Genomic DNA, 14936 nt, shown 5'->3' on the forward strand with positions numbered 1-14936 from the left:
TAGACGATAATGCTATAAATATGCGTGACTTCATTACTAGAAACAAAAAACCACATTTTGCTACACAAGTTCTTTGACTTTAGGCTTCCACAGAGAATATCGCTAAGGAAAAAACCTGCTAGAATCACGTAATAAAAGGAAATAACTTTTGCCTATGTCAGAGCAATGCCGTGTTTCCATTCAACTGGCAACACTCAGAAGCTCTTTAGGGCAGGGACTGTTTGAATCATCTGTTAGTTATATCTCTCTGTAGTGTATGTCTCACCTGTGAAAATACAGAGCTTCTCAGATCCCAGATTCCACTGCACAATTTGGCAACATCTCAAACGTATGTCTGTACAATACCTAGGTGTGCTTCACCTTCTTCCTCCTGGCTGCACTGCAGTTCCTGCACAGAAGTTACTCAGAGTATTCTCATAGCTGTATTTAGGGAACTGCACCCCAGGCTACACCACAGCATCACCTGCCAGGCAGGTAGGTCAGAGGGGACCAGCCACTCCTTGGTAGGGCTCAAAGTACAACTGTTATGCATATAAAATAAACAATGTCACTCTTACTGAGTTTTGCAGGAGTCCTAAACAGGCATTCATGTAGAGCTAGGTGGAAGCAGACATTTGTTCTTCATGAAGCACCATGAGAAATATGCAGAAAGAATAAATCCCATCTGCACGTTAGACTACACTTGCATCCCATGTATTTTGATCTGTACGAGAGATCACTTAGAGCCAACCACAAAACATAACTAGTTCTACGCACCCAAAACTCATTAGCGTGGTTTTTCCATCCCTAAAGCACTATTTCAAAAACACTAATAAATCATAATTTAAGTCTTCATAGAATTGTACATACTTTACGTTAAAAGCATTCCTATAAGGCTGCTGTTATCTTCAATTTAGAGACAGCACAGATATTTACATGATTTGTTCAAAGTCATGTGAATCAGTCACAAAGCTGAAATGAGAATTCATAAACCTCCCTATTTCCAGTATCATGGCTTATTTCTCTAAATAATATGATCTCAGGGAAACCTTTGCAGGGCGGGTTTTAAGATCTTTTTAAGATGATGGTAATGAAAACTGGAACAAAAAGATACTCAAATCAAAGTAAAAATGCGTCTCAACAGTAGCATTATGACTCTAGAAAAAAAATGACTTAATGAATCAAAAATTTCCTTCTCCCAACTGTTCTGTGATCCACACACATATGCCACTGCCCTCTGAATTTCTGTACTATTGTTCCAGGAAGTTGTTCCAACAGGACTGGCTAGACCAGGTCACCATTTGTGAATAATAACTATCATGCAGACCAAATCCTAAGCTGTCATCTACATTATTGAACAAGCAAAAGGATATATTTAATGTAGTGATTAAAAAAGTAAAGCTCAAACATCAGGAGATGTTTCCTTTGATCTTGCCCCCCACACACACAAAAAAAACCCCAAAACCCCAGCCAAGAAGGGAAGTGCATATAATATCCATGAGTAAGTAAAGGGTTGTCAGCTAGCTAAAATTCTAAAATTAGAAGACTTGGGTTGGAATAAAAATATAGAATATAGTAACATAAAAGCAGCCTCTGTGGGTCAAACCAATGCCACTTCTAGTTCTGTATCTCATACCTGAAAGTGTGGACCAAAGGCCAAGTATAGATGATACTATTGTTCCCCAGAACATTATTTTTTGATAAAGAGCTTCCTGACCTGAATGTGAACTCTGCACACTTAGTAACCAACAATGGATTTCTTATATATGAACTTGTTCACACTCCCTTTTAACTCATTCAAAATTTGAATATGTAGAACATCAAGTAACAAGGACTTCTGCAACTTGTCAGATGAGAAATCATCTCCTTTTCTTGATTATTAACATGCACCTGACTAGCTTCATTTAATACCTTCTGGCTCTTATAAGGCGAGGGGCAATGAACAATTGATTCCTATCCACTCCATCAATTACACTCATCATTTTATGGATCTCTATCACTTCCTCCTTCAAGTGCCTTTTCCCAAAGAGTCCTAGCTTACATATACCGAGGTCATTCTGTACCTTTGATCATCCACGTGGCTTTTCCCTGAATCTTTTTCAGTTTAGCTATCTTGGTTGGTAAGACAGGAGAGAGGCAGACTTACAGCTTTCTTTAGACCACCTTAGAGAAAATTTCACTGTATCTTTTGCTATTTTCATGTGGCAAATGAGCCACATAAAATGTGTGTTAATTAGCGTTGACATAGCCATATGGTAATGCAACCTCAACCAGCTCAGCACTGCTATTCCACCTTTTTCACTGAGGTTACTGTCCTGACACCGTAGTCAACAGGAGAGATTATGTGACCAGATCAGCCACTCCTGTGCAAAGTTCCTTTGTTTAAACCTGCTTTGCAGTGGCATGGCTGAAGCAAATTGTTCCCTTCTGCTGACTGTAGTGAGGTCTGTAAAGATCAGCAATAGTAATCAAGGAAGCTGGGATGGAAACTAAAGTTAGTCTAGCAATACCCTCAGATATTTTGTACAATTGATCTGTTCAGCTTCTGAACATGGGAGATGGATGAGCATGACATGATAGCAGAAATAGCTGGTAGGTGAGTTAAACCTTGAAGTCTCCCCGGTGATCTGTCAAGAAACACTAAATATTGCAGCTTTTGAATGCCAGACCCAATATTATATGTATAAATGCAAACACTGCTTTAATATCTGTTGGCAAATACGCATGCCAGGTTGGCTGTTCTTCCATGGGAGATGTTTAGTATCAGTGAGTTACGTGATATATTGTTTAACGTTTTTGTTGTTTATCCAACAAAAACTGATACAATATATTAAATGAGAATATCCATAATTAAAACAATACAAAGCTACATCATTAGGAGTAGAATCTCGGTGCATACAGTTCACACAGTTGCCTAATAAGCAATTTATGTGGAGTAATAATCTATTTAAGGAAGCTGCTGTCTCTCAAGGATTTCAAAACTGAACTCTTAGGTTTTAGACAACTTCAGTTGGAGCATTTGGAAAAATCTAAAACTAACAATTTACAAAGCGTTATTTTTTCCAGGCTTTTCAGAAGCTTAATTCTAAAGTCTGCTCGGAATGTATCCTATTGCAGGAGGCAGCGCTTACCAGTTTGTCTACCAGGCAACTGGCCCCCATGTGCAGACCTAGGCTAGCCTTTGATCTAAGAGCTCTACTAACTACCTCTGCTTTTTGTTTGAAACAATTTAAGGTTCTCCCTGATAAGGAGCAAGTCAATCTTGGGTTACAAAGAAAGAAATTACTACCACTTAAAACTTTTTTATCTTTGAGCCACAAGATTTCCTATCCAGCATGCAGAATGAAAGTTTAATCTGGGAAATCGTATTAGTGGAGATATAATTTAGTCTGACAAAGAAGGGCTGTGATTTTTTATTATTAGTTGCCTGATGTGTAGTTACTCTAGATGGAGAGATTTCTTGTAATAAGAACTCAATCAATAGCTCTGCATCATGTTACCTTGCTTTGGATTTTTAATGGAAAAAGTGAGTTTTCAGTAAAATGATACTTTTCACTAGTATGTATTTTTCTCTGCTTGTTTACTTTTCAATATGAAACACCTAAAATTCAGGTTTTGATTTTCAACTGAGTATTTTTGGTCTTTAAAAAATGTTGAAGAATTGATAAAAGAATATTTTTCTTACTGTTTCCAGGCACAATCCAACATTCTATTAGATTTGGCCATATATACCCTAATACTTCAACAGCATGCTAAATTATGAACCACTCAATACAGCTCATTTGCTTCTCTTTGGCCTCATCATTTATTTTAGTTTCTCTCAGTTTGATGTTATTGATAATGAACATGAAGGCCTAATGTACAAAGATATTTAGGTATCCAAGAAATAACGACAGTGAACAGATGAACACTTACTCATAAAAATTTCCTAAAAATAGAAACGTAAAGAATTATCTGCGTGAGAACAGATAAGGGAGTTTCACCTTTAATAGTCTTGCTCACAGAGAGGCCAAGGGCCAACTGCTCTGATTTTCACTCATGCAATGGGTCTGGACAGTATGTAAACTGTGACAGAATTTGTCCCTATATAACTGTCACTGTCAATATGTTCCATACCAGTGATCAATCCCTTTCAATCTCACATAGACCTTTAAAGAAGTTAACTTGTGTAAGATTAAACTCCTTGAAAGAGAAAGACAATTAGTGAGTACGAGACAGGCAAATATTTGTTAGTAAAACAGAATTAGTGTTGCTTAGTATTTTTTTGGAACAGCTCACCCTACATTACCCAGAAACTTGATATATACAAATGCAGAATGACAGCAGCCAAAATAAAGCAACCTTCTCTATAAAATGATAGTATTAAATTACAGCTGCCTCAGTGGTTTTATGTAAGTTCATTTCAGCCACAGTTAAACGTGCCAGATTTTCTATACATGCAGGAGTAGTGATAGCTAATCTTTGAAATCAAACAACAATTTTCTTCCTGTTTTAAATTTTATTGTTCATGAAGGGAAGCTTCATGAAGAAAATATATTCATTAATATCAGTTATTTTTAGACTGTCATTTTCAGTGCTCCAAAAGTCTCTTCAGCATGCAAATTTAAGTAACTGGAGTATTCAAATACCTATTGAACCAAAAGTCCTGTGTGTACATTTACTCTCTATGGCAATACCATAATGGTTCCCCAATGCACATTCATTAACATTTTAGCCAGTTTAATCTGAAAAGTCAGACTCAGTCTGCTGCTTCCCTTTAAAACAAATAATGTTGGTCACTTTATGGCAAATTTAGTTTGGATCTTCTGTGAATTCTAGAGGGTTTGGTTCACAGCACACAGGACTGAAAACATACAAGAAACACTTATAGATAAAGATGAGTATTTTACAGTAAGAAGAAAACATTCCCCATCACTTAAGGCATATTCAAAGTCTAGTTAGATAGTGATACTTTTTTTTCAATTTGTGGATGTTTTATACCTTTGTGTATATATATGAAAATAACTTCTCAAATATAAGGCACTATGTTTCATTTATTAAAGTATAAAATGACGCCCAAATTTTGAGGTTATTTTTGCCACCAGCAATGTCCTTATTTTTAGTATCTGGTCTTGACTGGGAATAGATTGCTGAAAGTCACCATCTGCTTCGAGTTTGCACACAAAATCCCAATTAGCTAAACTTCATATATGTTTTTCAAGGTAATTATGCTTACTTTTTTCCAAAATGGGAAAATATTTGTCAGATAGTATCTGGATGTCCTCATAAGCACAGCAATCTTAGCTTGACTTCGTCTGCCCTCTAACATGCTCAAATAGAAGGTTATCAATTTGGTTGATGAAAGATTATGGCCTTTGATTACCACTGCTCCAAAGTACTCTGTTTCCCCTTGATTACAAACACACATAGTTAAACTTAACAAGTCAAAGAACCCTGGTTTTTAATTCCACAGGGAGAAAGGAACTTTAATTAACATTTCTAAATATTAACAGTACTTGAAAATACAATATTCACGTACTGGTTTTTGTGTAAGGAATTTGAGTTTCTCATACAAACAACCTGAGAATGCATCTATCAAACATTTTTGATGCAGCAATATTATAAAATAATCCTAACCAATACTATCAGCACGTTATTAATATTCTTATTACAAGAAATCTCTCCACCTAGGGTAACTACACATAAGGCAAATCAAAGTCACACTATCAATGTGAACACTCAGATTTTTCTTCCAGATAGCTAGATATTAAAGCCCTATTGCACATCAGAAAAATTATTAGCAAGGGCCAAAGTATTCAATTAAAGCTCTTTCCTTATTATATAGAGGCTTCAGAAACGAAGTAGAAAGATTTCCAGTTGGCCTATCCTCCCACTGAAATCAATGATATTACCACGTATTGTAACTGTTTAAATACAGGACGATGTTGAATGTTTTGAAAATCCCACACTCAAATTGATCTGAGCAATCTGAATTGATTGAGAAAATTGAAGCCAATAGACACTGTGCTATTACAGATTAGATTTAGGTCCTTTATTTATCATTCTGTCTGACTTCGATTTTTCTCAGTCTAGATAGAGCCAAATATAATTCAACTTCCTATGCTCAACATTTCACATTAAATTAAATAAACCCTATTTGCCTTTGATCTCTTTTTCCCAATAAGTATGCGCACAGCTGCCCAGTCTTGAGCAACAGAAAAAATGTTAGGGTGGCTGAACAGAACTTAGTATGACAAGATTTAACATTTGGACAGCAACACTATCATCACATCTTTCAAGTAAATCTAGTTATTCAAAAGTACTAAGTGATTTTCTGTACTCATTAATTCCTACCATGAAACACAAAGCTGGGACAATTTGGACAATTTAGAGCATTATTCTATTTCCTTTACAAAAAGTATCTTCTCCTGATGAAAAGTTGTACAAAAGATTGATTTTGTAACAGTAAAATAAAAATCACTTTAAAATCAAAAGCTAGTACTGAGTATTGCTGCTCTTTGAGTGATGCCAACACAGTCCTAGACTGGTATCCTGTTTGGAGGAGAAAAATGGATTCTTTTTAAGATCGCATTCTAAATTTTCCATCTTGTTATTTGAATGCTATTGCACTGCTGCAACTGGTTAGCACTGCACATCTGGCTGAATTGTCTTGGACTGGTATTTTCCCTAAACTATTGTGTATGTGTGTGATGGGTTTTTTAAAAAAATACTGTATGCACACTGAAACAATGCCCTATTGCAGAGTGCTACACGCAATAATTAGTGAGAGCATATTTTTTTCCTGATTTTGTTTTCAATGTCAAAAAAGTGCTATTTTTAAAGTAAGCCACCATGAAATTCTAGCCATGCTTTTAAAGTATTTTTCATTTTGGTTTTTTTTGGCTCTTAATCTCATAGGCCCAAACTTCACACTGGAAGTGTTATCTCATAAAAGCTCTAAATTTCAGCAACTTTTACTCTACAGCTACTATTTTAAACTTGCATTTATCAGGAAAAAGAGCATATAACTCAAATATTCTCATAAAAATAGTTTCACAGAAACAAAACAGATAAATGTTCCATTCAGTAAAAGGTCAATTTTTCATAACTTTGGCTACAGAAGCCCTACAATTCAGCCAAATTTGATTCCAAAGCCAAAAGTTTCTACGTCCTGCTGCTACAGACCATCGTATTAAGACTTTGCAAAGTCCATCAGACTAATGTGGGGGCAAAAAGTCAATCTTTTCTCATAAAATTACCAACATGACCAATTATTGTTACTTATAAATACTACCACTTACAACTTTTGCAACTCTTAAGCATTTAAAAAAAAAAAAAAAAAGGATGGAGGAGAGAGGTAAAGCGATATTTCTTCCTTAAAAATAAACAAACACATAAATACCTAAAGCCCTAAAAATGCAAGGTCCTGGTTTGCTTTCTAGTAGAAAGGATCTGGAAAGCCCCTATTTCTGGTCACCTAAGAATTCCCCTGCCATAGGGGAGCTCCCAGCTGATACACAGCCAGCATTACTGTATCCTGCACAGATACCATTTGACACCAGCACAGGATGCATTAGGAGCTGGAAAGAAGTGGCCAGAGCACGTTTTATACTTCTGAAGGCTCCCATGCCTAGATTGCTCTAATTTATACTCAGACTAGCTCTGCCTTATACAAGGCAGTTCTGCAAGGCTAAGCATAAATTCAGTGCAACAGAGAATCTGGATTTAGCTAGATATAAGAGGTCTCTAATGCTAAATCATAAATCAGTCAAGAACACTGAACTTGTTTTTACTGTCCTGTAAGATCTGGGGTAACTCGGAGCCTGGACAAAAGTAATCGGTGTTCAGAGCTGTCATCCTCTGTCTTAACCACCACAATCAGGTGTCTTGGTCTATGCAAGCGCACAAAACCTTGCATGTGTTCTTAACTGTTGGGAACTGTTGTTCTTAACTCTATTGGGAATTCTCATCTGTACATTAATTGCTCATTTTTCATCACAAATGCAAAACATTTGGCTACAGCAGCAGGATTTCCTGACAAAAATGTGCAATTGTGTCTCTTGTGTTTGCCCAACTATATTTGAGACACAAGATTAACTTTCAGCACATTTTCCAAGCAGCAAGCAGAAGAGATTTTGGGTTGACTGAACAGGACATATGAGAAAGAAAGACACTGAGTAGAGTCTCTGTCTTCCTCCACAAGTTTCTATGAAAATGCCAAAAGGAGTTTTGCACCTTTCTTTAAAACACGTCTGGCATGACGCCGGCCAATGCTCCCAAGCCATGTGTAAATTCAGCTCAAGAAACACACTGTATCATTTAGTCTCTGAAGAAAACTGTTCACTATTTCTTGCAATAATGAAAACCTGGCTTCTGGTTTTCCAGATACAGATTTCTGCTACCTAGTAAAATTTGGGCTTTCTGACCTTTGTCAGTTTTATGGATTTTGTAGATACGCAATTTCTGAACATATGTACTGCAGTGATTTTGATCAGTAGTTCCCAAGCTTAGCTCATTTGGTTACCACCATCAGAGGTGGTCACCTTATCTGTGATAAGACTGTCTATGCAAAACTGGAAGCTTCTTGCCAGGCCAGGTACGTGTATAAAAAAGCATGTCTGTTGCCTCCAACCCTCTTCCTGCAAAGTTTCATTCATCAAAGTGGGATCCTCAATTCCATACTTTCACCTACCACTGCACTACATATCTCACCTCACAAACTAGAGCCTCTGTTAAGTGTCCAATCCCTTACTTACCTTTTGACCACACATTGCACCAACACAAAGTAGGGTGACAGTGACTGTAGCCACATCCTCCTACATAAAAAAGCCACCCTGGCTCACCAATCATGCTTTTTGCTGCCTTAACCCTCCTTGATACCTTCCTGAAGCAAGCAATGTCAGCTGTGCAATGCGGGATGGAGCACTTACTGCCAAGTGGATTGCTGCAGCTACATAGAGAAGGAAGTTACAACTGATCAGCAAAAACCTTCTGTGTGGATCTGTTTACCTCATGGCTCAGATAAGTGCTTGTATACAACCACAGTTAACAGCTGCCATCATCACGTACCACTTTAAGTTGGCTTTGTACCACAATTTGGGAATGCCTGCTTTAGACAATAGGCACAAATATGCATCACAGTCACATTTAGATCTGTTCTTTTCTCTTCCTGACAATGTTCTAATTTAAGATCCTAGTTTCACTTAACCAGACATTTTTACTGGAGAGAACTTCATTCCCATATGGCACCTTCAAGGACCACGATTCCTCCAGAAATTTGTATTACATGAGCCAAATTCTACTAACAGTTGTACTGCTAACAGGTCACATACTTGGGGTTTGTCTTTAGACTAATGTTTGTTTAAAAAAGTGAGGAATACATTTTGGATTGTAAATATATTCATTCCAAAAGAACTGTGAAGAGAATAAGGAGAGTCAGATGGAAGAATTTTACCTCTACTTTGTGCTGATTATATAATTTATCAAGAAATTGTTCCACAGGCCTCCAACAGATGCTCTGCTGTTAAAGCCATGAAAAGTCATTCAGGGAGAGGGTAAAGGCCTCGGGGGTGTGGTCCACATGCTTCAGCACATATATCCTCAGTCCTGGCCTGCAGATAGCACATCTGGTCCAGGCATGGACCTGATGCTTGGCCAAAATACAGGCTTACAATAATGCTCCTTTTTTCAGCTTTAATGTAAGCCTGTTTTCTTGCCAAATTCAAATCCTGCCAAAATTTGGCCCAAGATGTTTGCTCAATTGTGCAATATCTTAAGTTTATATCCAACAACTCTTTGCAAAAACAATTGTATCGTGTTTTTAATGTTTACAGGCATTAACAATATTTAATTTTAAGTACAATTTTACTGCTGACACTCTCGTGTTTTACAGTAAATTACCTTAGAGAGGGTTTTTCCATTAGCTCTTAGTGTCACGAGTCCTGCACAGCACACCAAAGCACTGGAGCTAGAGAGACCAGAACTTGGAGGGATGGTTCCATCTAGCAGACAATTCATTCCAGTTGGGTTATTAAGACCAAAATGTTCCTAACAATGAAAAAATAAACAATCTCAGTTTCAAGTACAGACAGGCTCAGGCTTGCAATTATCTGATACTTAGAAAGAGAATCTTTCTGCAGAGTTGCTGGAACCAAAGACCTGCTTCTGGTATCTCCAAAATAAAGCAAAATTTTCATTCTATTCCTTAAGAACAAAGCCAATGGCAGGGCTTCAGCCAAAGGTATGTCTGCAATTCCTGTACACAAACATATATGAGCTGACAGAACTGTACCCCAAGCAGAATTCAGTATGGGCTAAACGCCCAAGAATTTACCAAGCTTCGTGGGTGGGTTTTGCAGCAACTGGCTCTGCTCTGAGCTGCTGTGGTGACAGTACCAGAAGTTACCAATCATTTTATACCCTACTCCTGTCTTTTTCTCCACAGCTCCTCACTTAAGGCATCCTGAAGAGCGTAAGGTCCACTTTATGCTTCACTTCTAGTGCTGGCATGTGGTATTAGGGAGCCACATCATGCTGATGAGGACCTAGTAGCCACGCAGCTGTATTCAAGGCCAGATACTCCTACCTCCTGAAGCACCCACAATGGTACTTGATGGATGTTATGCTTCAGGAGGCACAAAGACATACCTACCAGCAGTGACAGTCTCTGTCATGCTATTTTTAGAATAAGGTTTAAAATATTTTTATCTACATGATAGATATCACAGATAATATATTTAATCCAGAAGTCATAAATCTTTGCGTACATACTGTTTTAATTATACTCTTTAGTTGCTTTGTCTTTTTATTTATAATCACTTTAATATAAATTTCTTTCTGGTGTTAGTTTGAAATAAACATTCAGTACTTATTAAAAAATCATTGAATGTATACAGGAAATATATGAATAGCTACATTCTGATAGAGCTTTATATGTCAATAAATGATGTTGCAATGTCAATAATCAGAAAAAATGGCAGTGTTTCCATAAAGAAATGCCCACCTTCAAAAGATTCCTACTACTTTTCCTGAAACAACTTCAACCATAAATACCAACGGTAGAGATCAGCAAACACAGAGAGCCCCCTTTAATGACTTCTACCATCACTTCAAATTATTAAATTCCCCTTTCTACAAATATAAGGCAATTCATACCTGAAATACTATTGCTGCCCATGCCCCTTCATGAAGAACACTAGACAGGCTTGTTCAAAAACAGAAAATGCTTTAGTAACCAGAAACTGATCCACAGTTTCTGGATTGTCTTGAATGTGAATCAGACTTGCAAACTTATCACGCGATGTTTAAATAGAAAACGTACTTCAGTTTCAAAAATGAAAATGGACTTTGCCAAGTTCTGCAATAGTTCTGTCCCAAAAGGATAGCATGTTCAACTTAATATAAACAGATTATCCCGCTGGACCCTCTGAGTACTTGTATTTCAGTGTTTCTTAAGTCTGTAACATTTATGCTTATTTTCTGCCAGGGCTAGAGTCTGCAAACCTGCTTTGCAAATTAACCTTCAAGTATAAAAGCTTGTCCTTAGGAAACAAATCTCAGTAGCAGACTGCAAAATAAATAAAGTCAATTGGTCATGCTAGCCTTAATATAAGAAAGGATATATTGTAAAGAAACCTAATCTATATCTCTACAGTCAATGCAATTTAAATGCCTGTGTTACTGAGCAATACAAAATTGAAAATACTCATGTTACTGCAAACGTAAGTAATTTATTGGGGTCTAAACATAGGGGCAGTGGTCTGTTTAGGAACTGTGGCTTGTAATAAAGTGATTTGTGGCACTGATTGTTCCAAATACTGTATTTTGAAGACTCTGGTGGCAGGTTTGAAGCAGGGTTTGTTGGCTGTCTGCAGTCCTTATCTATTGGATCATCCTCTGGGGCAACCTAAATGGCCTATCCTGCAGCAAACTTCATGCGCTTTAGAAAGTACATTTACCCATAATTTTGGCTGGCTGTGGTGACCTGTTTCTGACCTAGCCATCACTGTTTATCCCATCTGCTCTTCCAGAAATATCACTGGATTGACACAGACCTGAGAAGTCACCATGTTTCTTCCTCAAAGGGCCATGAATCACCTGCAAACAGCAGGTGAGATTTATAGGAAGCCTCATCTGTGAGTTCAGGCTGCCTCCCAGGACAACACTGACGATCAGCAGCACTTGGTTTCACAAGCAATTCAGTCTTCAAGTCAGTCTGGAGACAGGCTAGCTCACAAAAGAGAAGATAATGCTCAAATGAGCAGACAAGAAAATGTCTGTCTGTTCAGTGTTCCTGCCTTTACTGTAAGTGTGCTGTTTCCTGCGTAGCTGCGCTCTTAACTTGGGAAATTTTGAAAATACCATTCAAATTCCACGTACTGAAAATCTGGATAAGTAATGGTTCTTACTGGAATATTTCTTCTGCACGCTGTTCGCTTTTTACATTTTCTTTTGCCACTGTGTAAGTCAGCTTCACTCAGTTCTTATGCACAAGTTGTAGGTTTCCAGCATTAATGGAAATTAATGTTTTTTAAAATGTTTCCATAAGAAGAAAAGGACTAAAATATGATCTTTGTGTTCTGACAAGACAAGCCTCCAAACCTTTTTAAAAGCAAATTTTAATCAGATGATTTCATTGGAAAGCATTCTTTTTAACTTCAAAATACTGATATGTGATCTTGATAATGAGTTTGATCATGACTTTACTAAGTAAGTAATTATTTGCTATTGTGATTTATGTAATAAAAATAAAAATACAGCTCTGCAAATATTTTAAAATAAACCCACTCTTGTCTCCTTTTCAAATTTTAACATCAAAACACTTACCTGTATGTCAAGAAAAGCTATAGAATGCAGGAAAGTATTTTGAGGATGAATAGATTACGCTTGTCATATTTTACTTCTACATTAATTTCATAAGTTAAACGGATTTGGCTTACCTGAATACCCTTCAGTCCACACAGGAAGTAGTTATGCCACTGAGGTTTGGTTTTGTTAATCTGAATGTTATTAACACTAGTACTGAAATCCCTGCAAAAATAGAAAAACCTTGAGGCTTTAACTTGTCAGTAAACTTAGTTTGAAAAAACATGGCTTATTAGTGCCACCTGCTGATGAACAAAAACATTTCGATGTTAATTTTTTTCAGTGCAATGTTTTTCAGGGGTTTTCGCACAAATCTTCTTTATTAATGAATTCTATAGGGATAGTTTACATGGAAGCATAAGAATTTTTCCTTAAGTTATAGAAGTCATTAAATAAATTCAGAAATTAAACTGCTTTTGGCATTTGTAATTAAGGCAGCATGCCTTCCATCACATGCGTGTATGTTCTCTTGATCTCTTAGGGAAGTGAAAATCTAAATAATTGTATCTGTCAAACCTAGAATAGAGATAAATACACTTCAGGCTCTCTGGTAATCCCAGCTGAGGAATTCCTCTTCATTACCTTTGCTCTGAATGGCACTTCACTAAAGCAGGCCTACTGCTGCAAAATTATATTATGTCTTTTACAAGATATTATGAAAATAATTTAGTATAAAATAGTTTATCAATTTCTTTCCGGATAATTCGGATAATGGTTTTCCTCCTCCATCGTCATTTCAAATAATAAAAATGGTAAGCCTGAATGTTCCTAAAGAAATTAATGCTACAGATAAGTCTTGTCAAAATGGGCATGGAGTGACGTGCAGATGCCCCAGAGGAGCATGTGTTGATCACCAAGATGTGCAGATTGTTTAGAAGTCTACACTATTGAATGCCCATTAATTTCATCTACCTGTTGTCATTACAGCAGATGCCCAACACAGAAAGAGGAAAGAATGTCAAGAAAAGCTAACAAAAATTGTTCAAAAGTTGCAGGCGAAGCTGTGTTTTTACAAGGCAAGGTCTGCCAAACAATGTGAACAGAGGCAGCTGAACTCCCTGGAAATATTTAGGTTTAATGGGAATAAAAAAACTTTCAAGAAACTATACAGCAGTAGACAGCCTGCAACTAAGTGGATGGAATTTTTTGTTCTTACACTAGTCCCAGTCCGTATCTATAAACTATGTAGGTTAGTGATGTGCTGGTTTTATTTTTATCCAAAATAATATCACTAGTTAATACTTGTAATGAATACCAGTGTGAAGGTGTTTTTAATGATAAAGTATTCCTGCTACCTATGGAGAAACAGTTATACTAATATAAAGCATCTTTAAAATAATATAATTGTCTTCAAATGAAGGCTGACAATTTCACTTTATCTGGGGCAATGAAAGGCTGCAATTTTTGTGCTATGCAACCCTCAAACCCAACAATCAATGTAAAAATGGACCCACAATCCTGCCTGCTCTTCATACGGTCTAATGGTAGCTATGCTGCAGTGAGCTACTCCACTTGTATTACCAGTCTACAACCAATTCCTAGCTCTATGTTACGTGACAGATTTCACACTTTAAGTATCAACTTAGAATTGCCATTTTGTCAGTTATACATTCAATTTCAACATTCAATACAGTGCAGAAATATCAAAGTGTATAGTTTAACATAGAAGTTGCTGGTGTTCAATCTGAACTTTCAAAATAGTGCCACTTACAGGCCTTTATCAACATTGCAGCATCAAAGAATTGTACAAAGTTAGTGTCAGAAATTACTGGGATTTGTAGAGCAACACAAAAGATCGGAAAGGGAGTATTGAGAATACAATACAAGTAAAGTTTGAGAATAGCTGGAAATTCTTCCAATTTGAGATTCATGTGTATTTAGAACAATCTTCCAGAGAATACAACATCACTTTGCTTATGGGTTTTGAATATAGTATAAAAAACAGAAGTACTTATCAAATAGAAAATACTTGTCGAAAGTAATGAAGATTACAAAAATCCTGTGTTTGCTTATGCTTGTATTCTACAATAATCCTAAATTATTATTGTAAAAAAGCAAGGTTGATAGAAATCAATGTGTAAAAGTGATTACTAGAAAGGAAATTTGAAGTCCTC

The 14936-nt window shown here is 36.7% G+C and overlaps 1 protein-coding gene across 1 annotated transcript in view; it reads right to left on the reverse strand.

Moving 5' to 3' along the window:
* GALK2 (galactokinase 2) overlaps positions 1–14936 on the reverse strand; it is a 48648-nt gene that overhangs the window by 27349 nt on the left and 6363 nt on the right. The window contains exons 4-5 of the mRNA XM_009886136.1: positions 12897–12987; positions 9859–10005 (exon numbers count right to left, since the gene is read on the reverse strand). Coding sequence (XP_009884438.1) covers positions 9859–10005; positions 12897–12987 — 238 coding nt within the window. The remainder of the gene's footprint in view (positions 1–9858; positions 10006–12896; positions 12988–14936) is intronic.

Source organism: Charadrius vociferus, unplaced genomic scaffold (assembly GCF_000708025.1).
Source record: "Charadrius vociferus isolate BGI_N301 unplaced genomic scaffold, ASM70802v2 scaffold365, whole genome shotgun sequence".
Taxonomy (NCBI): domain Eukaryota; kingdom Metazoa; phylum Chordata; class Aves; order Charadriiformes; family Charadriidae; genus Charadrius; species Charadrius vociferus.